Source organism: Aythya ferina (assembly GCF_964211825.1).
Source record: "Aythya ferina genome assembly, chromosome: Z".
Lineage (NCBI taxonomy): Eukaryota > Metazoa > Chordata > Aves > Anseriformes > Anatidae > Aythya > Aythya ferina.
The window spans coordinates 85,146,354-85,171,294 of record NC_140299.1 but is presented as its reverse complement, the minus strand read 5'-3'; the positions used below and the strand labels follow the sequence as shown (position 1 = coordinate 85,171,294).

The 24,941-nt window shown below is 44.2% G+C and overlaps 1 protein-coding gene, 1 long non-coding RNA gene and 1 pseudogene across 3 annotated transcripts; all 3 read right to left on the bottom strand.

Moving 5' to 3' along the window:
* Positions 1–1,845: 1,845 nt before the first annotated feature.
* LOC311427012 (delta-1-pyrroline-5-carboxylate synthase-like) lies at positions 1,846–7,641 on the bottom strand (annotated as a pseudogene). Its single transcript, XR_014698905.1, has 5 exons — positions 6,709–7,641; positions 6,404–6,588; positions 6,052–6,173; positions 4,089–4,275; positions 1,846–2,543 (listed from the first exon to the last, which is right to left on the bottom strand). The product of XR_014698905.1 is annotated as a delta-1-pyrroline-5-carboxylate synthase-like (transcript).
* A 1,620-nt stretch (positions 7,642–9,261) lies between these two features.
* LOC311427014 lies at positions 9,262–11,550 on the bottom strand. The gene is made up of 2 exons (XR_014687171.1): positions 10,337–11,550; positions 9,262–10,206 (listed from the first exon to the last, which is right to left on the bottom strand). It is a non-coding gene; the product is annotated as an uncharacterized lncRNA (long non-coding RNA).
* Positions 11,551–16,394: 4,844 nt separating this feature from the next.
* Positions 16,395–19,943, bottom strand: LOC311427013 (delta-1-pyrroline-5-carboxylate synthase-like). The gene is made up of 4 exons (XM_084503945.1): positions 19,937–19,943; positions 19,489–19,612; positions 18,852–18,996; positions 16,395–16,602 (listed from the first exon to the last, which is right to left on the bottom strand). Exons 2-4 carry the CDS (start codon positions 19,561–19,563, stop codon positions 16,499–16,501), a joined length of 324 nt encoding a protein of 107 aa, XP_084360071.1. The 5' UTR covers positions 19,564–19,612; positions 19,937–19,943; the 3' UTR covers positions 16,395–16,498.
* Positions 19,944–24,941: the final 4,998 nt, after the last annotated feature.

Genomic DNA, 24,941 nt, shown 5'->3' with positions numbered 1-24,941 from the left:
TCACTATCGCTGCTTTGGGTAGTTGTGGAGTAATTGCCTTAACCGTTCCCTCATTAATGGAAATGGTTAACCCAACGAAAGTTAGAACAAATGATGGGGATTCTCCCCTCTGAACACAGGCCAAGAGAGCTGGAGTTGTTCATCACGGAGAAGAAAAAGCTCCAGGGAGAGCTAATTGCCGCCTTTCAGTGCCTAAAGGTGGCTTATAAAAAAAGTTGGAGAGCAACTTTTTGCTCAGACAGATAATGACAGGGCAAGGAAGTTTCCAAACTAAAAGAGAAAGAGGGGAGTTAGATTAGATGTTATGAGACCAGGGGAAAGGATAGAGGAAGACAGACACTGAGAAGGGCAGAGGAATCAAAAAAGATCAAGAGACGAGTGGGACAGAGGAAGGAGTAACAGTGGTAGCTGGACAGAGGAATTGCAGGGAACGCTACTGCAGGCGTGCAGTACTGGGTGCTGCAGTATCAGTGCTTTTATCATTGATGGGCAGTACCAGTTGTGGTTGCAGTGCAAGCAGTTGTCACAAAGTCTCAGGAGAGCATAGAAGCACAAGAGGAGCGTGGGGCATAATGGCTTTCTCAGGGTTGCAGAGTAGAGTGCAATGGTCCTAAATGGGTGAGTGCGGTAACATGGCTACCCAGCAGACACCCAGATGCCCGGATAGGTCCTGTGTGCCACTATGTTGGCTCCTGAGTACCACGCACACGCCAGCAGTCAACAAAGCATGCAGAGGCAAGTTAGCAGCAAGAAACGGATGCACAGGAGAGAATGTCCCTGTGCAGGCTGCACCCATCCCACTCCCTGCCCTGCCAGCATTTGCAGTGTGGCACCATTCCACTCCCTCCCCATGCACCTTGACACTCCAACCACCCTGACCTATGGAGGGCTTCACTGAGCCCTGGCTGCAGCATGCACACGTGAGTTCCTTTGTTCCAGTACGCAAAAGGCAGCATTTATTCAGAGCTTCTTTTAAACTTCAAGGTAGTATTGCATCTGGATGACGGGTTTGGAGGGATTACATTTCACAGAAAACCCATGAGAAATAAATGTCTGGTGGACAGAGGTAACAAAATTCACACCGTATACAGTTGCGCTATTTATCTACAGTTGTCAAAAATACAAAGAAATTAGATAAAAAAGGTTGCTTGGTCAAAACATTAATGAAATATACGTTCCAAATGCATAGGAATCACAGAGTGATCAAACAAAGACAGTAAGTGTCTTAAAGCTTTAGAGCTTTCAAGAGCTGCTGTGGTCACATGACTAAAGGAAAGCTACCGAGTTTGTTCACCAAGACAGGTGTTCAGATTAAAGACAGGGAAAAAAATTACACTCTACCACCAGGCATCTTTGCTGGAGGGGAGCAAGGGCATGAACAGAACGCAGCAGATATTTCAACTTTTCCTTATGGTATCTGTATGTTTTAAAGAAACCTCTCTGGCAAAAGCAAGGTCAGTTTGCAGATACTATCTAAGGAAACAGTAAGAGACAGCAACAAATAATGCGTGTCACGGATGGGATCACTTCATATTCATTGTACTGCACAATGACCAAGAACAATGATCTCAGAGCTGAAAAGCAAATCTCTTTCCCCAAAGAGTACCCTGAAGCCTGAACGTCTTCAATAAACATTTTATTGATGAGTTTTCTCAATGTCCTCGGTATTTCTCTGAGGGAGAGGTAGGCTCTCATGGGGCTACTTCATGCTCCCGTGCTCTGAGAAGTCAGAAACAACATGATTGTCCCCTGTCAATAACCACTTTGTAGTTCAGAGTCCTTCAATTCCCATTGGTTCGCGTGCATGGATACGAGAAGTACTAATTCCAACTTCATCACCTGTAGAAAACACACAAGGTAAAGGTAGTTGATCCTCAGAAGATATTCAACTTTGTACTATATAGCCCTGCATCTTTATGTAGAAGCAGTCATTCACCTCCCTTCCTTCACTCCTCCCCAAGTGTCAGAAGTTATTTTTACCTGTTCTGATCAGAGGAGCTTTATTCTAAATTGGAATGTTTATACTTCTGTCAGTTTCAGCTTCACTTTTAGAGAGAAAGAAGCCAGAAAGCTACGTGTGTCTTACATACATCGTACATTTGTTTGAGGGTTTACCCTTTGAACAATAAGAACTAAATTAGTCAGGATTCCATTCCTATATCCTTTTTTGTTTTTCTTTTTCCTCTTCTTAAACAGACTATTGTGTGATCTTATAAAACCCTAAACACAATTTTTTAACACACAGAGCACTGCATGTTCAAGCCTGCTACAGCGATTTCTAGTAGTTTCTACCTCAGGAATTAATGTTTCCCTTGTCTTCTGCACTTCCTAGTATGTGCACCTGTTTACTTAGGTAACTGATACTCAGTTTTGTTCCAGTCTTTCCTTCCTCCCACACTGCTGAGGGAGCAAACGGCTTTGTGGTGCTTAGCTGCCTGCACACCACAGGCACATACAGAGTACAAATCTCTATCCATCAGAGAATCGGTTACTGGCATTCCAAGCACTGTCCACATGCTGGAGGAAGAACTCCACTGTTTTCTCTGAAAAAGAGGCAGAGAAGAAAATAGGATACAGTACAGAGTGATCATGCAGTCCAATAGGCACAGCCTCATACCGTGAAGAGATACAAGAACAGAACTTTCACCTGCAACATTATCAGACAGTATTTAACAGCCTGGATTAAAGCATGTTCATACACACCTTCTTTGTAATATGTTTATCACATAGACACAACTGTAAATATTACAAGAAGCTTGCAAAGACAAGAAGTGAAAAGATGTCTAATTCTTACTACAGCCTAGACCTCGCAAACAGGGATAGTTGTATGACTGGGAAGAAGTGACAGCAGCCCCGAGCTACATTTTGCAGTCAGACAGTTAAACTACATGTTCAGCTCTACATTATCTCAATGGATACATGGAACTGTTCTATAAAGAACATGGAAAGTCCTATCATAATGGAATTAATGGAAATTAATAGAAAGTCCTATATTAAGTTTATACTGAAAATAGTATTTGGGAAAGAGAATGCCGAAACACCACATGAAGTCAGCTAACTAACCCAGTTCAACACAGAACATGTGAGACTGGAGCAACCTCAAGCAGAGTTGTACGAGCCTTAGTACTCTGGAGGATGCCTTTCTCTGTAAGGCTGTAAGCTGCAAGTCAGTTGCCCAGAGCAACAGGACGAATGCTAAAGATGAACTCTATCTCCAGTACACACCCAAGTAAATCACTAGTGCACCAGGTAGTGGCTTACAGTATCAAATGCATGCCTTTCGGTGCTACTCGTTTAATTTCTGCAGAAGGTACAGAAACAGATGCCTGCTTGAATCTCACACTGATGAGCCACAAATCAAAATGACCTTACTGTAGCTGACTCTCAGAAGTTTTAGCCTTGTATGGAGAGTCATCCTTTGGCTGGGAGCAGTTCTAGCTACGTTTTGAAGTGGCAGAGTGTTCAAACCTCATGCAGAGGAGTGGAAGAAGCACAGAGTGGCGCATAGAAACAGAAGTTCGCGGCATCAAAGGAGCAAGAAACTGGGAACTGAGATACATGCAGCTTTTACGCTACAGATGCGGAACTGGGAAATAAAGGACTGGGAGAGATGGAGAAAAACACTTGTGGTCCTTGTTTGCAAGGCTTAAAAGCAACCTGGGAAGACAAAATGTATATAGTCTGATCTTTCCTACAGTACATATTCCCTCTATAGAAGCTCACCTCTTCCTCCTTCAGAGGCCTAAAGACGTCTCCAGGATTCAGGAGATGTTTCTGCAAAACTGTCTGATGTGGTAAGTCTGTACAATACAGGAACATAAAGCAATCTGCCTGACAAGAGCATGCGTTGACTTGTCGTTGGCCAGTTGCTCAAACACATGCCCTCACCTCCTGGAATAAGGGCACACAACATGTTTTCCTTGAATTAAACACAACTACAGATAGATTTAGCTCATAGGGTTCCAGCTGATTATGCTCACTACAGAACCAAGATAAGAGAAACTACTGCAATGTAAGTAGTTATGCTAATAACAAGATCCCACAGTGAAACCAAAGCAGAAGCTTAAGGGAACAGATTGGTCGCAAACCATTCTCCGTGACGGTAACATCCAGGTGAGAACTTCCATACTTGTGGATATGTTCGACACCCTCTTGTACACTGTCCACAACCTCAATGCAGCTCTCCAGATCTCCATGTTCGTCATGGAGAGATTTCACTTCTGAGGGGTTGAATGTCAAGTAAGAGGCAAACTTTGGGCCAGCATGAATCTTCACCTGCAATACCAGAAGTATTTTGTGCTGTAGATTGTACCAATGCGTAACAGGCAAAAAGTGCAGCTTGTTGTTCTGGGTATAGCTAGGATAGAGTTAATTTTTTTCATAGCAGTCCCTATACTGCTACATTTTGGATTTTTGCCTTAAACAAACCACTGTTTTGGCTGTTGCTAAACAGTGCTCACACAATTCCAAGGCTTTCTCTTCTCCCCCCACAGTGAGAAGGCCGAGGGTCTGCTAAAAGTTAGGAGAGCACATAACCACAACCGATTCAAACTTAACCAAAGGGATAGCCTATGCCATATAATGTCAAAGTCAGCAATATAAAATGAGGGGAGGGGAGTTTCGAGGAAGGCAGATATTTCCAGGTTTGCAAGTCTCCCCTACAAAAGACCTTACCTGTTTTTATCCTTTTCTTTTGTAAACTGACACCCGCTCTCTCCAAAGTGTATGTTTCAGACACAAAAGAGTTACTGGGCCCAAAACAAGGCAAGGACTTTCAGTTATTTTACGATCCTGATGAAGAAGATCTAATGCATCGTCAATCTCTGAATTTAATCGTAGCAGCTAAGACACCTTAACAATGAGAGGGAGGAGTGGAGGAGCAGGTGCCGATCTCTTCTCTCAGGTGACAGCGACAGGACCCAAGGGAATGGCATAGAGCTGTGACAGGGGAGGGTCAGGCTGGATGTTAGGGAAAGGTTCTGCACCAAGAGGTGGCAGGGCACTGGAACAGGCTCCCAGGACAGTGGTCACAGCACTGAGCCTGCTGGAATTCAAGAAGTGTTTGGGCAACGCTCCAAGATGCATGGTCTGATTTCTGGGTGGTCCTGTGTGGAGCTAGGGGTTGAACTTGGTAGTCCTCATGGGTCCTTTGCAACTCAGGGTATTCTATGAAAAAAAAAAAAACACAAAACAAAACACAACCAAACCAGACATTAAAAAAAAAAAAAGACAAAAAGAAAACACAAGCGAGTGAGGACTTGCTCCTGACTAGCTATCTGGCAAGCTTCTCTTAATATGACTTTAACATTATCAGAACATGACCTATTTTACCATGTTTTCCTGCATCAATCACTGCTTGTATACACTATTTGCCAAATGGAAATGCTATGTGAAAAATCCATGTTTTGAGTGTAATTTAAGTACTTCACAAATATTTCTCTCGTGATGCATCTCTGCTACAAAACATTATGCATGTCAAAGCAATTATGTAGGACAGTGGCCTTTGTTCCTGTGGAACAGTGGGAGGGGGAAATAATGGGCGGGAAAATGGGTGGGAATAAAGGCAAGTGAGACAAAATGTTCAAAATATGTGGATGAAGCAGATTAGAGGAGGAGAAACATAAAATGGGAAACGACTGAGGTAAGAAGGTAAGTTGATAGATTTAATCAGAATAGTATTTGGGTCCGGGAGGTTGCCAGCCAGGAAGTCAGAATTAAGAGTAGTAGAGAAAGGGTTGGGGAAATGCTCTTCCAAGGCAGAGAATGATTTTTTTCTATGTAAAAGGAAGTAGTTGTATCCCAGCAATGGCATGCAGCCACCCCAAAGAAGCTGCTTGCAGATCGTTTCTATGGAAAAGCTTGGGGTTGCATGGAGAAGCCAAGAAAGCTCTCCGAAAAGAGTACAAAGGTGTACAAAGAGACATGTGGGTAACGTAAGTGTTATGTTATCATAAAACTACATAGGGCTATGTCAGCAAGACCAAGGGCTCCTAAAATGAACAACAAGTAAATAAAACAAAACAAAAGCCAACACAAGTATAAATGACTAACCTGTTCTACTCTCAACGTGTCTATGATCTGATCAAACAACGGGGTTCTCAGCAGGTCTCAGTGAATTAGGAGTGTTTCCCGAGCATCACAGGCAGCAGTATATTCACACTTCGAGCCTCTGACTGAGGTTTAAGAGTAAACAATTGGTTACGTAACATTTATGACAAAGAATTTGAAGAGCATGTGAATTATTATTACGTATGGTTATAATAATATATTAATATATATATTAATATAATATAATAATAATATATTAATATAATAATAATAATAATATTATAACCATACCACATATTCCAAATGTGTAGTTCAGTTACACTCATGGTATCCAAGTCACCCTCTCACAGCTTACTTATTCATGTGGCCTTCTCCACGCTGGCATCTGTGTCCACATACACATGACAGATCCATTCACCGTGTCCCATCACTGGAATTCCCTTAGCAGCTTTCTGGATATTCCTGACTAGCTGGGATGACCCATGTGGAATGATTAGATCTACCAGCTTCTCCAAATGGCAGACATCTTCCACTTCCTTGCTTGTATTCACACGTGAAAGTTGTGACACAAACAGTCAATGGCCTGAATTCTCAAGCTCTGCCTGTGCTTTTTCTACATGCTACAGCACAAAAGTTGTTGCTTTAATTCTAGACACTTACTACTTGCACTGCATCTTTGACTCCATGAATGGAGAGTGCTTCTTGAGTCAGATGATGAAGGATTTGATTGCTGTATGCTGCCTCTTTCCCTCCTTTTATTAGCAAGCCATTTCCGCTAGCTATGGCCAAAGAAGACACCTGTCAGAAGGGAATTAAAACAACAACAACAACAACAACAACAACAAAGTGATCTGACTCCTCTGGGAGAATAACATCTGCAAAATAGAGTAAGAACAGGATTTTGCATTCTGCTGACTTACTCAATATTAATATACAGCACCAAGAATTTTTTCCGAGTCAGAACGTGTAACTCCAGAAATGAAGTATCTTAACGTTTCAGGAACAAACTTGAGCTTCAGGGTACTACTGGCAAAGGGAGACTGCAGTAAGTCAAAGGAAACCCTGAACATAGGCTCTGGCACAAATTAGCTAGCTGTATAAAACTATTTCAGATGCAAGAACTCTTATCCCTAATCATTCTGGCTGGAAGTAGCTAATGAGCTCTTCCTACAACGAACATTTTACTTGTGCTCTCTTATACAGAAGCCTTTTGTTTTATCACGCTGATTTTACGTTTATAACCAGAAGGTGTCCTTGCCTATGGCAGGGGGGAGTAGATGACCTTCAAGTTCCCTTCCAGCACAAATCATTCTATGATTCTATGACACCTCCCACTAGACCAGATTGCTCAAAGCCCCATCCAACTTGGCCTTAAATACTTCCAGGGATGGGGCATTCACAACTTCCCCAAGCAGCCTGTTCCAGTGCCTCACCACCCATAGTAAACAATTTCTTCCTTTATTCTAATCTACATCTACCCTTTTAGTTTAAAGCCATTACTCCTTGTCCTGTCATTACACTCCCTGACAAAAAGTCCCTCCCCAGCTTACCCGAAGCCTGCTTCAGGTACTAGAGGGCCACTATAAGGTCTCCTCAGAGCCCCCTCTTCTCTAGGCTAAGCAACCCCAGTTCTCTCAGCCTGTCTTCATAGGAGAGGTCCTCCAGCCCTCATCAACTTCGTGGCCCTGCTCTGGACCTGCTCTAACACATTTATTTCTTATGTTGGAGTCCCCAGAGCTGAATGCAGCACTGCAGGTGGGGCCTCACAGGAGTGGAGTAGAGAGCGAGAATCACCTCCCTGGACCTTCTGGTCATACTTTTGATGTGGCTCACGATACGGCTGGCTTTCTGGTTTGCAACTGCACATCGCTGGCTCATGTAGAGCTTTTCATCCATCAACACTCCCAAGTCCTTCTCTGCAGGGCTGCTCCCAATCCACTCATCAACAAGCCTGCATTCATTCTTGGGAGTGCCTTGATGACGGTGGTGAACCTTGCACTTAGCCTTCTTGAACTTCACGAGGTTCTCATGTACCAACCCCTTAAGCATGTCAAGGTCAACTCAGACCAACTCCTTTTCCCTACTAGTGTCCTCTGGGTAAAAAACAGTCACCGTGTTTGATATTCTACCTCATCCTGCTGTCCACAATTTGAAAAGAATACTGAAAAAATAAGGAAGACTTCAGAAAGATCCTTGTCAATTAGTGGAACCTTGCTGTACCCAGATACTGTGTGTCTTTAACATACAAAACTAGACATTAAAATGCAATTTGATTGTATCTTGTTAACAATCTGCCTCTCCGAAGATCAGCATCACGAAGGAAAGCTGCAGAGACAAGCTTATTTAAATAAATAAAAAACATCCAATCTGTAATGGGTTTGAAAACAGTTTGTTCCCTTTAGATAGTAATAGAGCACGGCTGTACTTCAGAACAATTGGATTTCTTGAAATCTGTAAGAAGCAGTCTGTGAAATATGATCTCAGAACTTCGCCTTGTAAGTACTAGAGACAAACATGCTATTGTATATTGTTATAAATGACTGAGTCCCAAATAGGGTTACAATCAAAGTTTACAGTTTATTAAAGGAACAGAGGTAAGCAAACAGCACTGGGTGCGCTGGGAGTCTCTGCTCCACGAAGACGCACACCAGTTACATCAGGCAGCTGGTTTTTATGCTCCTAGGCTAATACATATTCATCACCACTTTTGGAAAAGGCAGGGGTATTATAATTAGTTTCCCGGAACCCGAACCATCCCACGGATGCATGCGTATCAGTCTCCAGTGGTCCCTCTGAGGGTCGCTCATACTGAAGGCTCGTAGTCTTCCTCACAAGTTTTGTCCTTCAGTCGTTCTTCAGCTTCCCCCCCCCCTCCCCTTATTTAGTAGTCTCTGGGCCAGATGCCAGAAAGTTGTGTCTCATGCAATAGTCAGCAGTTATCTCAAAAAACTCCCCCCTATTCTCTTATCTCCCAGACCCGAGTCTCAAGGTTTACCCTTCAAACCCTCTATCAACACAAACTGCTAGACCATTCGTTTGCAAGATACAAGAACTATATACACTAACCACTCTGTTTCTCTTGGACTTGTGGTTATTTATACAAGGGGATGTAAGACAGAAGGTCACATTTCATTATGAGGCCCTAGCATTGTTCCATATTGACACGAATCAGATGAACATATTTCACAGTCCCCCATCTCCTTTTTCATGGTATTGATCCGTGTTTTCCTTTCCAATCGAGTCAATACTTGCCAAATTGGTATCAATTTTGGATATTCTTTTCTTTTTATTATCGTCAGGCAATGGGTTTTCTCTTCTCCCTGGTTCTGGGTCAACAGTGTGAGAAACTCTGTAGCCAGTAACTTAGGCCCAGGCGAGGACCTCAGTGAAGAAGTAATTTGTTCGCGATTGCAATGGCGGGCGCCCCACAAGCAGGAGAGCGCACCTACTAGTTCCAAAACACAGTTTATATACTTTTTGATGACAGGACCCTCCCCTGTTTCCCCACTGACTGGGTAATCCAGGTTCACCATCTATCCGATGCTTCACAAACAATGCATGGCCTTCACTTGCCGGCCTGTTAAATTTCAAATTTCTTTTGACATTTTTCCTGCTTGGAGTGGTAATGTTTCTTCGCTTGTCTGACTTGACACCGTGATTTTCACCTAATTGTCCTAAGAAGTCTGGTTGTCTGCATTTTACAAGGTTGCCTGCTAAGCTTTCTTATCACTGTAAGCATATCTCAGTACCACATTCCTGCCCTCTAAACAACGTAACTCTGCAAAAACAACATTCCTATTCCCACAACAGGTACTGCAGATATTTGCATTCCTTGTATAACTGGAGTGTATCAGTCTGGTAATAGAAGGTATTAAACATGGAATTATTAACAATTCTCCACATATCCACAATACAACCATCCTCATTTTAGCAAAACAATCACTGCCAATAAAGCCCCCTCCCATAATCTTCTTAGATCGATTCCATTCCAAGTTTGAACTGGGACGTGTGCAATCTTCTTCATTTCTTTTACAAGTTCATTTACAGCTTTTCTTTCTGTTGTGGTTTAACCCAGCTGGCAGCTAAACACCACACGGCCATTCACTCACCTCACCCCCTCCCTCTCTGGGATGGGAGAGAGAAATGGGAAAGTGAAGCCTGTGAGGTGAGATAAAGACAAGAAAATAACAATAATAAATAATCATAAATAATAATAATGACAATAATGATGATAGTTCTACTACTACTCATGTGTATGAAACAAGTGATGCACAATGCAATTGCTCACCACCGCTGATGCCCAGCTGTCCGATGCCCAGCCTAACCCCGAGCAGTCCAGCCCTCCTCCCAGCTCTTGCTGCACCCCCAGCCTGCTCGCTGGCAGGACAGTGAGAAGCTGAAACGTCCTTGGCTTGGTGTAAGCACGGCTCTGCAACAATTAAAACATCAGCATGTTATCAGCGCTCTTCTCATCCTAAACCAAAACATAGCATTCTACCAGCTACTAGGAAGAAACACCTTCATCATTAATCTCTAAACAGCAATTACTAAGGTTAGATTTTCCACAGACTTCTTCTTGTGCTAGTAAATAATCCAAAGCTAAGCGATTTTGATACATAAGTAGATAAGTAGTCCTCATCTTGGTATTTTGCTTTGCAATTAAGCCAAGCGCACCTCCGGTTTTATTTACAACTATTTCCATTACAGCTTGTAACCTAGTTATTCTATTAAGCATATATATTGGGGTCCTATAGCCCCAGGATCCGTCTTCTGCCCATGTAGCTGGATCATAATAGGCAAGACGCCTTCAGTCAAGGGGTTGGGCCCACTTTCAGGGTCAATTTGGGCTTGTGATACCGTTCAGCCTGCCGGGGTGATCCAGCTCCTGGAAAACGAATCACAATTTTATATGGGTTTAAAAAGAAAAGTTCTTACGTTATTTTCTCGGGACAACCTCACCTTAGTGTGGGAGAAGTCCGGTCGAGGCCCTCTCACTCGGCAGTCAATATCCATCGCCTCCCTCGGTAGACCATACACACTGCAGTGGAGGGTCCTGCCCCGGTCTTGCCTTCTCCCTTTCCTCCCTTTAGGCTTGTCCCCTTTATTTGGCGTCCTTAATTCATGCAGAGCCTCATTGCCAGAATATTAGTTCTTCTTTAGCTTTAGTTTCAGTTCCCCAGGAGTGGACTCAACCCTCCAGGTTTCGGTAGTTACTGGTCCTTTTATTCTGGATCTGTGGATCCAACCCCTTTCCGCTGTTCTCACAGCTGTTTCAGTAGTAAGTAAAACTTACTACTTACAGTCCCTCCCATCGGGGGCTCAATGATTCTTCCCTCCAGGTTTTTATTAAGACCTTGTCTCCTGGTTGTATCTTATGAATAGCAAATCCTAAAGGTGGTGTTTGAGCCATCATTCCAATTTCTCTTAGCTCTTGTAACCTCCTTCCAATGGTAATTACGTATTTCTGGATGCTACGCTCCTCAACTACATTTTTCCTAGAGGCATCCCTTCAGAATAAGGCATACCATATAACATTTCATATGGCGATAATCCGCTCTCACTGTGTGGTTTAGTTCTTATGTTTAAAAGTGCCAATGGTAAGCATTTCATCCAGGGCATTTGTGTCTCGATCATTAATTTAGCCAAGTGTTGTTTTAGTGTTTGATTCAATCTTTCTACTTTCCCTGAGCTTTGTGGGTGCCACGGAGTATGGTATTCCCACTGAATACCTAATGATTGACATAATAATTTTATTATTTTAGAAGCAAAGTGTGTGCCCTGATCAAAATCAATGTACTGGATTATCCCATATTTAGGTATCAGGTGTTCTAATAGAGCTTTTACCACCATTTGTGCCATAGCTCGAGCTACGGGATAAGCTTCTACCCATTGTGTTAAATGATCTGCTATTTCCCATAGATATTTTATCCTCCCTACCTTGGGCAATTCAGTGAAATCAACTTGTACTTTCTCAAAAGGCCTGTAAGCTGTTTTTGTCCCTCCCGTGGCTGCTTGTCAAAACACTTTCTTATTTATCTTCTGACAAGTTAAGCAACGTTGCGTAATTTGTTTTGCTATTTCAAACAAAAAAAAAAAAAAAAAACAAAACACACAGCTTCCTGCTGAGGCAGAACTATTAACATTCCTACATCCTCCTTCCCTGCTCATTCAACTTCAAACGGCTCTGTTAAATACTACATGCCACACCTTTAACACCAGGGACAACTCCTTTAACGCTTCCTTTATCTTTCTCCAGCCTGTACTTTTCTCACGCCAACACCAAAGGCTCAGTCAAGGGCCAATTAATTCCACTCCTTTTCTCTCTAAGATGCTGAAACAACGTATCAGTATACTACACTTCATCCTATTTTCCTTCTCTCCTCAAAAACATGAATTGCCAGATAGTGTTATAGTCGACTGATCCATAAAGTGGCCATTTAGCTTATATAGTGGCCACCACTGATTGCAATACTTAGTGAAAGTCCTCTTCCTTTCTGCGCTCCCAGTTCTAACAATATCCTTTGAATGTGCCAGTGTGCACCCAAGGAGGCTTTCTTTAAAACATCTTTGTTTTGGATATTACTCATTCCTTTGATTTTCCATTCCCTTTTATTTATTTATTACTATTCCTTATTAGTTGCTGTCCTTTGTTTCAATTTCCACGCAAACCTTTTTACTGTGGGTTTTTACCATCTTTTCCTAATCTTCTTCCCAAATGTCCCAGTTCTCTGGGATTAAATGCCTCTTCCCGCATACAAACTTTACTATTTCAGGTTATTAAGGAGCCCCGTTCCATGTTCCAATCATAAATCCATGGAACTTCAGGAAAAGAGCTGAAGCACTCAGCCTTTCATCTTCTAGACAAACATTACCACCTTTTCCACAAAGTTTACATTTCAACAGGACCGAATTTCGAGCCAAATGCCAAGTTTTCTCATGCACTTTGTTAATAAGCCCATACAAAACAAGGAATCACTCCTGTGCATCCGTCAATAAATACCATTTAAAAAGGCATTGACACCTAAATAAATTCACTCTCCCCCTTCTTACCAAATTGCCAGGGCTCAAGCCCAAACCACCACAGAAAGGACTCTCTCCGTTCTACCGCTTTGATAATCAGTCAGCCCCCTCCACCTCTCCAGTACTTGGCAAACTGACCAAACGCCACAGCAAATACACCAACACTTCTAAACTGTTAGTTACTTAGATAATGCTCCCGCCTTTTTTCTTGTCACACTCAAAGCATTTAAGAGCAAAAATAGGATCACAAGATACACTGCCAGGCCCACATATTGGGCACCACCAATCAAAACTTGGTGAAAACAGCACTTCTTTTTGGTCTGTCACGCACTTCGTTCGTCTCCGGCCGCTCCCCTCACGGAGAATACGGAACCGCGGATCGGAACTCCGCACTCGCTTCGCAGCTCACTAGAAGGTAAACTGTTAGTCTGCAATTGTTTCACCTTTACCGCAACTCAAGACTGAACTCTGAGCACTGACTCAATTCCGTGTATGCTATCTCCAGCTAGCTATCAGGCACACACTACTCCATGGAGAAGTCAAATTTCCTCGGTAATTGCTTACCCAAACCAGTATGAGATGCAATAGTAAACTATGGAGGAAGCAACCTCTCCTCTGCACTCAGAGTCCATCCTACTATCAGCTACAGCATGGGAGAGAAACCATATTATTCAGATGCAGAGGTATCAAAGATGATCCTCTGAAGTTACATCGGAGAACTTGAGGATGGGGGCTGGCAGGAAGAAAAGTAACAAGACAAGACATCCTAAGTCTGTAAAAAAAGAAAAAAAAAAAAAAAAAAAGGTTGGGGGGGGGTGGGGGGTTGAGGGTGGGAAGCCAGTAAGAATCAGCCTGATAAAACAAATGAGATAAAGAAGAGGAGAATGGGAGAGTTTGGCTAGGCAAGGCAAGACACCCAGGAGGCAAAGGCTGGAGTCTAGGAAAGCAGACTAGAATTTGGCAAGGAAACACACTGGTTTTCTGTGAAGAACAGAGCGAGCAGCAAGGAAGCAATAATGGCAGAAAGGGAGACTACTGCCTTTTCCTTTCACATGAACTTTGCCTAGAGCAGACTCCCCTTCAGTATGAAACGAGGACAAACACTCACAAAATTCAGTTGTGAAGCTGCCCTTCGGCAGTCTCTTTTTAAGTGCCCATACCCATCCCTTGCTCCTCAAATACTTGCTCATATGTTAGAGAAAAGCTCAATCAGTCTTGCTAAAGATACCGGCAGTAAGAGCCTAGACTTAGCTTTTACACGCTTGTGGAAAGATATCATTCTGCCTCAGTGCAAACATGCAGTATCAGTATGGGACAGACCACTCAGAGCCTAGAACTTCTACTTCATGCTGATCTTGTCCGCATATATTCTTAACAGTTGCAGTTTGTTGTTAACGACCTATATTAAACATTTGGTGTTTAATCGTAGCCTGCAATTCAGCTGTAGTCAGCATGGACAGAAAAGTGCTCATTGGTAGGAGCCTTGTAAGTTGCAAGTTAAGCAGGGAAGCTATGTGATAAGACACAGGCAGAAATTGCACCACCTGAATGTAAGCTAACTCCTTCTCTACGTTGGGTATCAAAAACCAACGCTGAATAACTCTCAGCATTGCAGAAGCAAGTCCCAAGAAGACTGTAGTTTTCTGTAGAAAAAAAAAAATGGGATGACAGCAGAATTCATTTCAGAAGAATACAAGCAGAAGTCTTTTGAGGCAAGACTTCTTGCAGCCTTCCAATAACTCACCAGTAGAAATACACTTTTGTTATCAAAGATCTCTCTGCCCTCCTCACATACCTGTGGAAGACAGTCAGTCTGGACAGGACTCAAAAAAATCGCAAGAAAGACCCCAACAGGCACTGTCACCTGCTCCAACTCTAGATCTTTTGCTATGCGTGCTCTCCGAACTATGCTGCCGACGCTGTCCTGTGAAGATGCTGCAATCTGACAGAGCCCAACAGCCAAGCTGTTCAGCTTTGATTAGACAGACTGAGACGTTTCAACAAAGGAAGTGCCAATCTTCCTAGAAGAAAGAAAAAATTGCGCTCAAGATAGATTTATCTGGCTAGTTTCAAGAAAAAGTGACCTAATGGTCAAACCAGGAAAAAAAGCCGCTGTTTCCCACGCCGCAGCAAGAAACCTACCTAAGATGAACAATGTGAAGCATTAAGTTTAGTAGCTACAATCAAACTGCTCCAATTTGACAACGCTTTCACCTACCATCACATATACACCTAATACGATATGAATGATTTGTATATGAAGTAACATCCGCAAAGACAAAGTTTGTCCTATTTCTAGTACCGTTACACAACCGTGTACCTGAATTTCTTACCAATTTCTACCCTTGCAATATTCCTGGAAGGTTTGCGCAGTAATTGCCTCTTTCTATTTCACAGATAGAACTCCCAAAGAGCAAAGGAACGCATAGCATTTCAGATTGGGCAAGAGCTGCCGGAGTTTTCTAGTCTGAACACGTTCAGGTAGGAAGTTTACTCAGAAATGTCCCTCCAGGCATTCTCCTCAGTACAAAATGGTTGCCGTATGTCTTTTACTGAACTTTACAATTTGTGATGCGCCAGTTCCACACATTTTCTAACCCAAGACCAGCTTCCTCACGCACCACTCTTACACAAAAGAATGGATTTAGTCTGTGCTGCCTGAACTGTACTTTCCTCAGTCAGAAGGTAAGGTGGTTCTTTCTGGAAAGCATCAGTTTTAAGTAACAACCTTCCCCACAGGGGCCAAACATTACGTTAACCAGCCCAGGAGAATATTCATGCTATTTCATGCATGATGATAACAGGGAAGATCCTTGCTAGATTTAATTTCTAAAGTGAGCCTCCGTTGGCAAAAGAAAACACTGTTCTATTTTTAGTTTTTTAAACAATGCTGTGGGTTGCTGCTTTCAAAGGCCTCTCTCTCCATCTTCTCTGATAGAGACAGCTCTTACGGAAGCTGCAGCTGCTTACACTGACAAGCTCTCAAAGTCCTGGGTTCCCTAATCTGTGACGGCCATAATATCCAATTGCAGGTGACAGACTACTCTTGTTCTGCTCCTTTCCTTTGAGGCCCAGAAAAGCTCATGACAACAGGTGTTCCATGAAAGGACCCGTAATATTACCTTTATTTTCAGCTTCTTCTAAGTCCTTTTTGTTTGCCAAGAGAATTTCTTCTCTCTGATCAGTTAATAAGTCAGCGAGATGATAAAAAAATAAATAAATAAATCTCTGCTCTCTGAAAGAGAAAAGTGTCTGAACTGCATTCTTACACGAACTCCATGGTGTTTGACATCTGGCTCACTTCAGCTCATTCCTACTGACACATCTTCTCACTGGCTTGATGCCCTGAATACTTGGAGCCAGCTGATTTTTTCCAGGACCCATTTGTGTTATAAACCTGTATTTTAAAACTTGCCACATGTTCACAGCCTTAAAGAGCGAGAACATACCGTTCTCTCACCTGCTCAGGCTGCAGAGCTGCCAGCGTCCTGCTACCGGCTCGAGACATTCCACCCTGCTGCTCTACTGTAGGGCCTGCCAAAACAAACACACACACACACAACCACAAGACATGCAGACAAAGGTGGAAGGAAATGAACACTAACCTTTCAACTTTCAACTCCTTACTCAAAGCAGGAAAACAGGTACGGTCTTAAGAGACATATCAAAGAAGTTTACTGTATGCCACAACAGGAAAATTTGTATCAGATACCAAAATGCTGCCACGGTCCCCGAGCATAGCCCTTTTCAAGGCATCACAGAGATTCAGTAAGATCATCCATGTCGTAGGGGACAAACAAGTACACAACCTGTATCAAGAAGACTTGACAAAGAGCAAAAGAATACAAGGACAGCTACATCTCAGGGAGTGGGAGGCTACTGCAAAAAAAGGAAGGCATCCTTTGAAAAAGTTTAATTACATAACTACTGAAAAGAGAAAAGATTGCAAAACAACCTGGGAATGTGCAAACAATACAGGAAAACCAGCCTGAGCAACAGCTTGCACAATAGCTGCTCTCTCTCTGCTCTGTGTACGTTGAAGGGCTCCTACAGAGGAGAGGTTTTTTTCTTGGCACGGATGTCAAAGAATCCATCTCAAACTGAAATGATACAGAACAAGTTTTGAAACAGAAACTGAAGTAACAAGTCAAAAGGCTCAGGCAGCATTTCACTAAGGAGTTCTCAAGGAGCTCCTGGATAAGCTACGTTTTCACTTTTAACTCTTGAAATTGTCTGTAGAACAGATGACTTGGCATGTGACTAATATGCCCGGACTTCTATTCAAGAAGTGTCCTACAGAAATTGCCAGAGCAGGAATTCCCACGGTAAGGAAAATAACAGGAGGTATAGTGGGAAGCGTAAGAAAAGAACTAGGGGACACTTGATTAATAAGACTTAATGAAGGACTGTTAAAACAGCTTTTTAAAGCAAGGTCATACTTTATAATGTGGCGTGTATTTTTGTGTTCTTTGAACACAAAAGGGGTGTTGGACCACGTGACCTCTGGAGGTCCTTTCAACCTCAACCAGCCTGTGATTCCTTTGCAGCCACTATGCAACAAAATAGCAAGTACAATTCACAGCAGATAAACATGAAGCAATGCAGAGACAAAAGGGGAAATCAGGCCTTGGTAGTGCACATAATCCTATGAAAACATCACTTCAATGCTCATCAGCGTTGAACAGCAACTTCCCTGTTTAAGCTTTTGGAGAAGGCCTAGGAAAGGCAACAAAAACCATCCACAATCTAATCAAAACTCAAAGTTAGCCTTGCTACCTCATAAACTGAAGGTTCACTTGCATCTCGGACGCTACACAAACTTTTATTTTCGCTCACCTTGAAAGGGTCACAGTAGAATAAAAACCTTTTCAGCCAAGAGAAACAGGGATCGACAGATCTTTGGAACAGTTTCTGTAGAAAAGGACTAAGAAAACACCTTTTTCATGTGAAAAAGCAATGAGGGAAAAGACAATGCCTCATCATAGAAGTTGAACAGAGATCGATCACCCATGTTCTCTTTCCATACAGAAGGTGGGGGCATCAAAAGCTAGCAGGAAGCAACTTTCACTCCTCCTGCCCACAAGCACACACAAAGTAAAGCAAGCAGTTCTTCACATAGTGCTAGCTCCAGAGTTTACACACAATACCTGGTTAAGGCTCGTGACTCCTGTGACCCATGGATGCTAAGTGTTTACCTGGGTCCAAAGGATATGGCCAATTTTAACAAGAAATCCATTTAGCATTTTTATACTCCAAGGCATTTGCTTGTCTTACAGTGCAAGTCACGAGTATCACTCTATACTTGTTCTATTCTGCTAAGATCACAGATCTTTGGCCTGACTTTCTGCGGCCCTTGTTACATTGTCACAGCAACACACAGGCAGGAAAACATTGCTACATACAGTAACAAAAGACTGAGTCATAAGAAGAACGTAGGATAAAAAAATGAAACCGCACACTATCTTAGTTCAGCACTACATTCTATATGCATGCTTTCACCCTGAAATCATCAATAAGAGACGATAACCTCTAAGACTGAAAACAAGACAAATTCTACTTAGTTCTTTGAATGCAAGGCAGATGCAGCAAGTCATCAGCTGGAAGGAACCCAAGCAGAGGATTCAAGATGTTCCATTCCAACATTGAAACTTACCTTTCCAAAGCCGCTCGTCAAGCAGAGCATAGTTTCCCATTTGTTGAACAGGCAGGCCTAGCCAAATTTCAACCCTAAACTTCCAGGGAATCTCTACTGCTCCCAGCGTACATATTACTTCCGTACTCACCTGCAGGTCTTACCTCTGAAAAAAAAGTTCCAACTTTCTTCCCTTCTACAATATCTGTGATGACATGACCCGAGATTTTCGGGTGGACTCCATTTGCAATCACTGCAGAGGTGCCTCCTCGCAGGGCCCACAAAGCTGCTGTCACCTACAGTGAAGGAGAGAGCCAGTTCCCAAAAATGCACTTGTTAGTTGAATCCCCATCCTCAACAGGAATTCTTATGTTGGAAGAAGCCCTTAAGACCATCAAGTCCAAGCATCAACCTAATGCTACCACTAAATCATATCCCTAAGTGCTATGTCCACACGTCTCTTGAATACTTCTAAGGATGGGGACTCTACCACTTCCCCGGGCAGCCTGTTCTAATGCCTAACCACCCCTTCCATGAAGAAATGCTTATTTAGTACCCAGATATCTAGTGCTGCTCAATAGAGTTGTTCCTCCCTAGGGGTAGGGCTTGGCATTTCCCTCTCCTGAACTTCAAAAGGTTCCTGCCTGCCCCTATCTGCAGCCTGTCAAGGTTCCTCTGAATGCACCGCCCCCACCCCGCACAAGGGCCATTTCCACAGAAGCCACCAACCACCCGCCGCCTCGCCCCCTCCCTATCCAGCCCACCGTGGCGCGCCACCGACCACCAACCTCGTTGCGCCACCCCTCCTCGGCGTCCCGGCCTGCCCCGACAGCTTCTGCCCATGGCGCCGGCAAGCCCTGCATGCTGCTTCTGCCCTGGCTTCCTCCAAGCCAATCACACAGTGCTTCCGCCCTGATTGAAGACAGGCCCTGACATCACTTCCGCCCCAGGTTCCCAGCCAAGCACAGCGTGTCCCCACAGACACAGCAGAGCAAACACACAAACTAACATTGACATCCTACCCGTAAACATGCCGTAACAGTGACTCACCTGAGAAAGAACTGCATGCAATAAAGGCACCTAGTACTACATTAGTTTATTCTAACAGATCCTACTAGCTGTCACCTCAAAAAGACGTGCGTACCGCTCTCTACTTGGAAACGCATCAGTCCGTCCGTAGACTCTGACCCACCTAAAGAGCCCTGCAACTGACTGAAGGAAAAACAAAGCACTTACCCCAAAGAGCAGCCCAGGCAGAAGGAGCTCTCTGATGGCATACCTGGGGCTCATATACCGTTTGGCCGCGCCCAGCACCCAAGCCCAATCACCTGGGAAAGGGAAGGGGCAAAGCACAAGAAAGTAGAAAGAGAGCACAGAAGGAGCAGCAGCTGTTGTGCTGTGGGCCTTTTTTTTTTTTTTTAAGTCTGATGGCACAATTTTGTGCAGCGCTGCCTGGGCACACATTTCAGATAGAGCTAATGAGCAGCTGAGGTAAAGGAGCTGGGAAGAGAGAGGTGTTGCAGCAGGTATGCTGTGGCTGTGAGGTGCCTCAGGGTGTGCTTTTTCTCTTGTTTCTACAGGTGCTTCTTTAGGCAGCTTGGAGTCTATGGATTTCTAGATTTTAAGTGCTTGGAATTCACTTAATAGAGGGATATTTAGCAGAGGTTGCTGGATCACTGGTTTTAGGGATGGTGGGATACACTTCTGGTTTTGAGTTATATTTTAATCACTTGTGTAACTCTCCAGAGAACTAAAAACAGCTTGATTACATGCTCCAAGAGGCTTGACCACGTAGGCACAGGATTACTAAGAGACTGAGCAGGGTCGTATCAGAGTTTCCTTTTTTCATCTGTAAAGGGTCTGTGATTACCCCTGCCGGGCTGCTGTGTGTGCGTGGCTTTTTGGCATCTGTGGAGCTCAGTCGCTTTTGTGTGTGTATGTTCTTACTTTTTGTGGGTTTTTGTTTGTTTGTTTGTTTGTTGATGTTGTTTTTGAGAGGCAAATAGTGCGTGTGCTGAGCGTGGTTGGCAGGAGGAGGTGGGGAGCTGTCTGGCAGGGAAGCTGTTCAGGACTGGTAGGTTTGGTTTCTAGGAGCATGCGGCATCCTTCCTGTGTGATGCGACTGATTCTTGGGCAGGAACGTTCCAGCTCGTGTGTCTTAAATAACGTAGCTTGTGTAGTGTGTGTTGCGTGGCCTGGGCAGAGTTTGCTTTGGCGCTGTGAGCCAAGAATCTCAGTTAAAGCTGGTGAGCAGCTGGAGTAACGGAGCTGGGAAGAGAGAGTATTGCAGCAGGTACACTCTGGCTGTGAGGTGCCTCAGGGTGTGCTTCTCTCTTGTCTCTGCAGGTGCTTCGTGCAGTCTTGGACAGGGAAGGGAAATCCCCATGTCACGGAGCAGTGAGGGAAGGTGAGAGTGTTTTCAGCCTGGTCATCCCTTATCCAAAGCGAACGGAAGACACTCAGGTGTTTCCCTCAGGGTCTGAGGTGAGGCTGTTTGGGATAGAGGAGCAGTGTGGCAGGTGGTTGTTTGCAAGCACAGTGGTCATTTTGTCCTTTTGTGTTCCCAGGTGGCATGGGTGATGCTGTCTACTCCTTCTGAGCTTGGACTTAATTTCCAGGTACAGAGGCAAGCGGACTGCTGTTTTGAAAGGATACAATTAAAGATGGAGTCGCTTGTGTTGTTGAGGGATGGGTGCTAACGCTGGCAGCTGAAAGTTTATCTTCTGGCTGTGTTTTCCTTTGTTCAGGCTGAAACTCAGTGTGCAGTCCAGGACGTCATAACCTGAGCTGCCTCTGGAGTGACTCTGGTGAGTGATGAACAGAGGTAACAGTTGTTTTTGGGGTGCGGTTGTCACTGCAGTTATTTTCCTACATCCAATAGAGTAAAATTCCAGTTTGCCTTTCAGAGGTGCTTTAAGTGGCTTAAGAGAACAGGTGGAAGCATCTGCCACGTGGGGCAGGTAAGAGGCTGAGGTTAAGGAGGGGATGAGAGTAACTGTCCAAAGGCTGCTGTGGGTTTTGCTGCTGTGGTTGCTTTCTCCTCTGTTTATCAGGTGCCACAGGCAAGGTGGGCTGTGATAGCCCTTAGAACAGGAGCAAAGCAGGTCTCTGGAATGCTGCGTTGTTCCTGAGAAAGGTGTTGTAGAGGAAAAAGGTTGTCTTGCGTGGCGGTTCCTGATGGCGGTCTTCTTCCGTAGGGGAAGAGGTGCCCGAAGCCCCATGCTGTGTAGCCTGAGCACACCTCATTGAGGATGAAGCCTGCTTTCCAGCAGTTCCCAAAACTGTGTTGAGGCTGAAATGCTGTGTCTGTGTTTGGGTTGGGTTTCAAGTTTTCATGCTGTGTTAGGGATGGGTTTCAAGTCAGTGCAGCGGAGGGCCAGGACCCAGTGTCCTGTAGTGTGTTTTGACCCGTCAGCATGGCCTTTTGGTTCTCAGATAGCCTACTCAAGTATGTGATTTTTCCTGCAAGTGATAAAGTGATATTATTACATTGAATTGTTTTTCTTTGGCATGTTGTGCTTTTTTTTTTTTTTTTTTTTTTTTTTTTTTTTTTTTTTTAATGCTCCTGGATTTTTCTTTCTATGTAAAGAAAGGTTTGAGCTAATTTCAGTTGAAAAAAATCCAGTTACTTGCTTGGTCATATTGTCCTTTCAAGATTAAAAGCTGCAGCCTAAGCAAGCGGAACGTTGCTTCTAGAAACAGCCCAATTCTCTTGTCTGCTCTCTGCTCGCTGTTGAGCTAAATCAGATTAAAAACAAACAAACAAACAAAAACATGCCAGCTGCTGCTTCTCCTTCTGTGCTCTCTTTCTACTTTCTTGTGCTTTGCCCCTTCCCTTTCCCAGGTGATTGGGCTTGGGTGCTGGGCGCGGCCAAACGGTATATGAGCCCCAGGTATGCCATCAGAGAGCTCCTTCTGCCTGGGCTGCTCTTTGGGGTAAGTGCTTTGTTTTTCCTTCAGTCAGTTGCAGGGCTCTTTAGGTGGGTCAGAGCCTACGGACTGATATGTTTCCAAGTAGAGAGCAGTACGCACATCTTTTTAAGGTAGCAACTAGTAGGATCTGGTAGAGTAAAGCAACTGATATAGTACTAGGTGCCTTTATTGCATGCAGTTCTTTCTCAGGTGAGTCATTGTTATGGCATGTTCATGGATAGGACAATAATGTTAGTTTGTGTGTTTGCTTAGTGGTTCTGGGTCCCTCTGGATTTTTGCAGGATTACGGGGCTTACTGTGAGTCTTTGCCTGTGTGTCAAATATTATCAAAGTTACAACCTTGGTGGCAAAGTGAGGGAGCAGGGTTTAGGAGAAAGGTATTGTCGAAGCTCCCTGTGTAAGCATGTATCTGAAACCAGCAGCAGTAGGCATGTAAGGTGTAATCTTGTTCAGGGTTAGGGACAGTTTGTTATATTTCTGCAGCTTTTGCCTGTGGTTTTGCTGGCTGTTGAGTCTTTAGACCTTGCATCCTTCTAGATTTTAAGAGCTTGGAATTCACTTAGAAGAGGGATGCTTAGGAGGGGTTGCTGGCTAACTTGTTTTTGGGAAATCATGGGGTACGGTTCCTTTTTTTGGCGTTACATTTCAATCTTTAGGTATATCAAGCCATTTGTGTCACTGTCCAGAGGATTCACAAAGAGCTTCAGCACGCATTGCAAGGGGCTCGACTGCATAAGCGCAGTAGTACGAAGAGACTGAGCAGGGTCACCTTTTTCATCTGTAAAGGATAAGTCTGTAATTACCCCTGCTGGGACTGCTGTGCATTCATGGCTTTTTGGCATTTGTGGACTTGAGGGTGTGTTTTTTTTTTTCTGGCTCTGGTCTCTGTGTTTGAGTCCTCTGCAAGAAGCTGTACTGTTTGCGTGTCCATCGTGGGCATGACCTTCTCTCTTTGTTTCTTGTAGCCCAGGGCATGGGCACGGAAACTTGAACGAAGCACGAGGGTGAGTGGACAGCAGTGTGGGCCCTGAGTTGGTCAGTGGACTGTGTTAGTCTGCTTTGCCTGTTGGGCAAACTACCTTGCGACAGCAGAGTACGTCTCCTGCCACGTTTCTGAGGCGCGCCAGACGTCAGCAGTTCTAGTTCCTGAAATGCTGGAGATGCATCTCTTTGGGGTGTTAGGTGGGCGAAGCGGTGATACTGGGCTGGGGAACACGGGTCTGGGGCTTCTTGGCTCTTGCGGTAGGGGATGAAAGAAGAGGAGTGGGTATAGACCGTTTTATGGATTGTCACGTTTGTCTGTTCTTTCTCCTTGATCTAAGCCCCGCGGGCTTGGCTTGGCACAGTGAATGGAAGCGCTGGGTGTGGGTTGGGAAGGTGAGTGGAGAAAAGTTGGAAAACGGGCATTGTTTTTGGTTTGGTAGTCTATTGGTCCACCTCTGGGTGACTCCTCTTTTCCAGGGATGAAGAAGGTACTGGGAACATCCTAGCTGGTCTCTGTGGTCCACATTGAGGATGGATTCTGAGCCCTGAGAATTAAGTTCAGGGGCAAATCTCGGGTGTTGGCAGGGGGAGGCAGGGAGTTGTCTAGGGGGTGTCTATCTGATTTCAGTAGCAGAGCAGGTCAGTTGACTACTGTTTTGTTTCTGAGGAGGGTGCTTCCCTGGAAGAAGTTTGGCTGGCGTGCTGGTGCCTGATGGCACTTTATTTCTGCAGGTGAAGAGGAGCCTTAGGCTTGAAGCAGTGTCCTGGCTAGCCTTTGTGTTCCTTGATGAGGATGGAACCTGCCTCCCAGCATTCCCAAGCTAAGCTGGGGGGGCAAGTGCTATGTTTGAGTTGGGGTTGTGAATGGACCCATAGGGCAAGGGTCTGTGCTTGTAAGTCATTGCAGCGGATGGGGCCTTTCAGGATTGATCAGGTCAGGCAGAGATGATGTGTGGGGAGTTCTGTCACGTACAGTGTGAACACGTGCCAGGCAGGGCAGTCCCAGCTTGTTGTCTGTGCTGTGCTGTTGCTCTTGGTGCTCGGCAGGCCCTGGGGAAGCCATCCTGAGGGTATTGAACACTTGACCTCATCGGAACAACGCTGATGTTCAACTGGGAGCTGAGCACCTCTTGTCTTGCAGTAGGAGCTTAAAGGGATCACTTCTTCCGTGCGTGTAACTTTTATTTTGTATCGAATGTTTCCTGATATGATCATTATATGTTACGCGCTCCTCAGGTTTTGATATCCTCATCGCCTTCTTCCACTGGACAGATTAGATGGGCAACTTGGTAGCCACACTAAAGGTCCTAAATGCTTGTTTCGT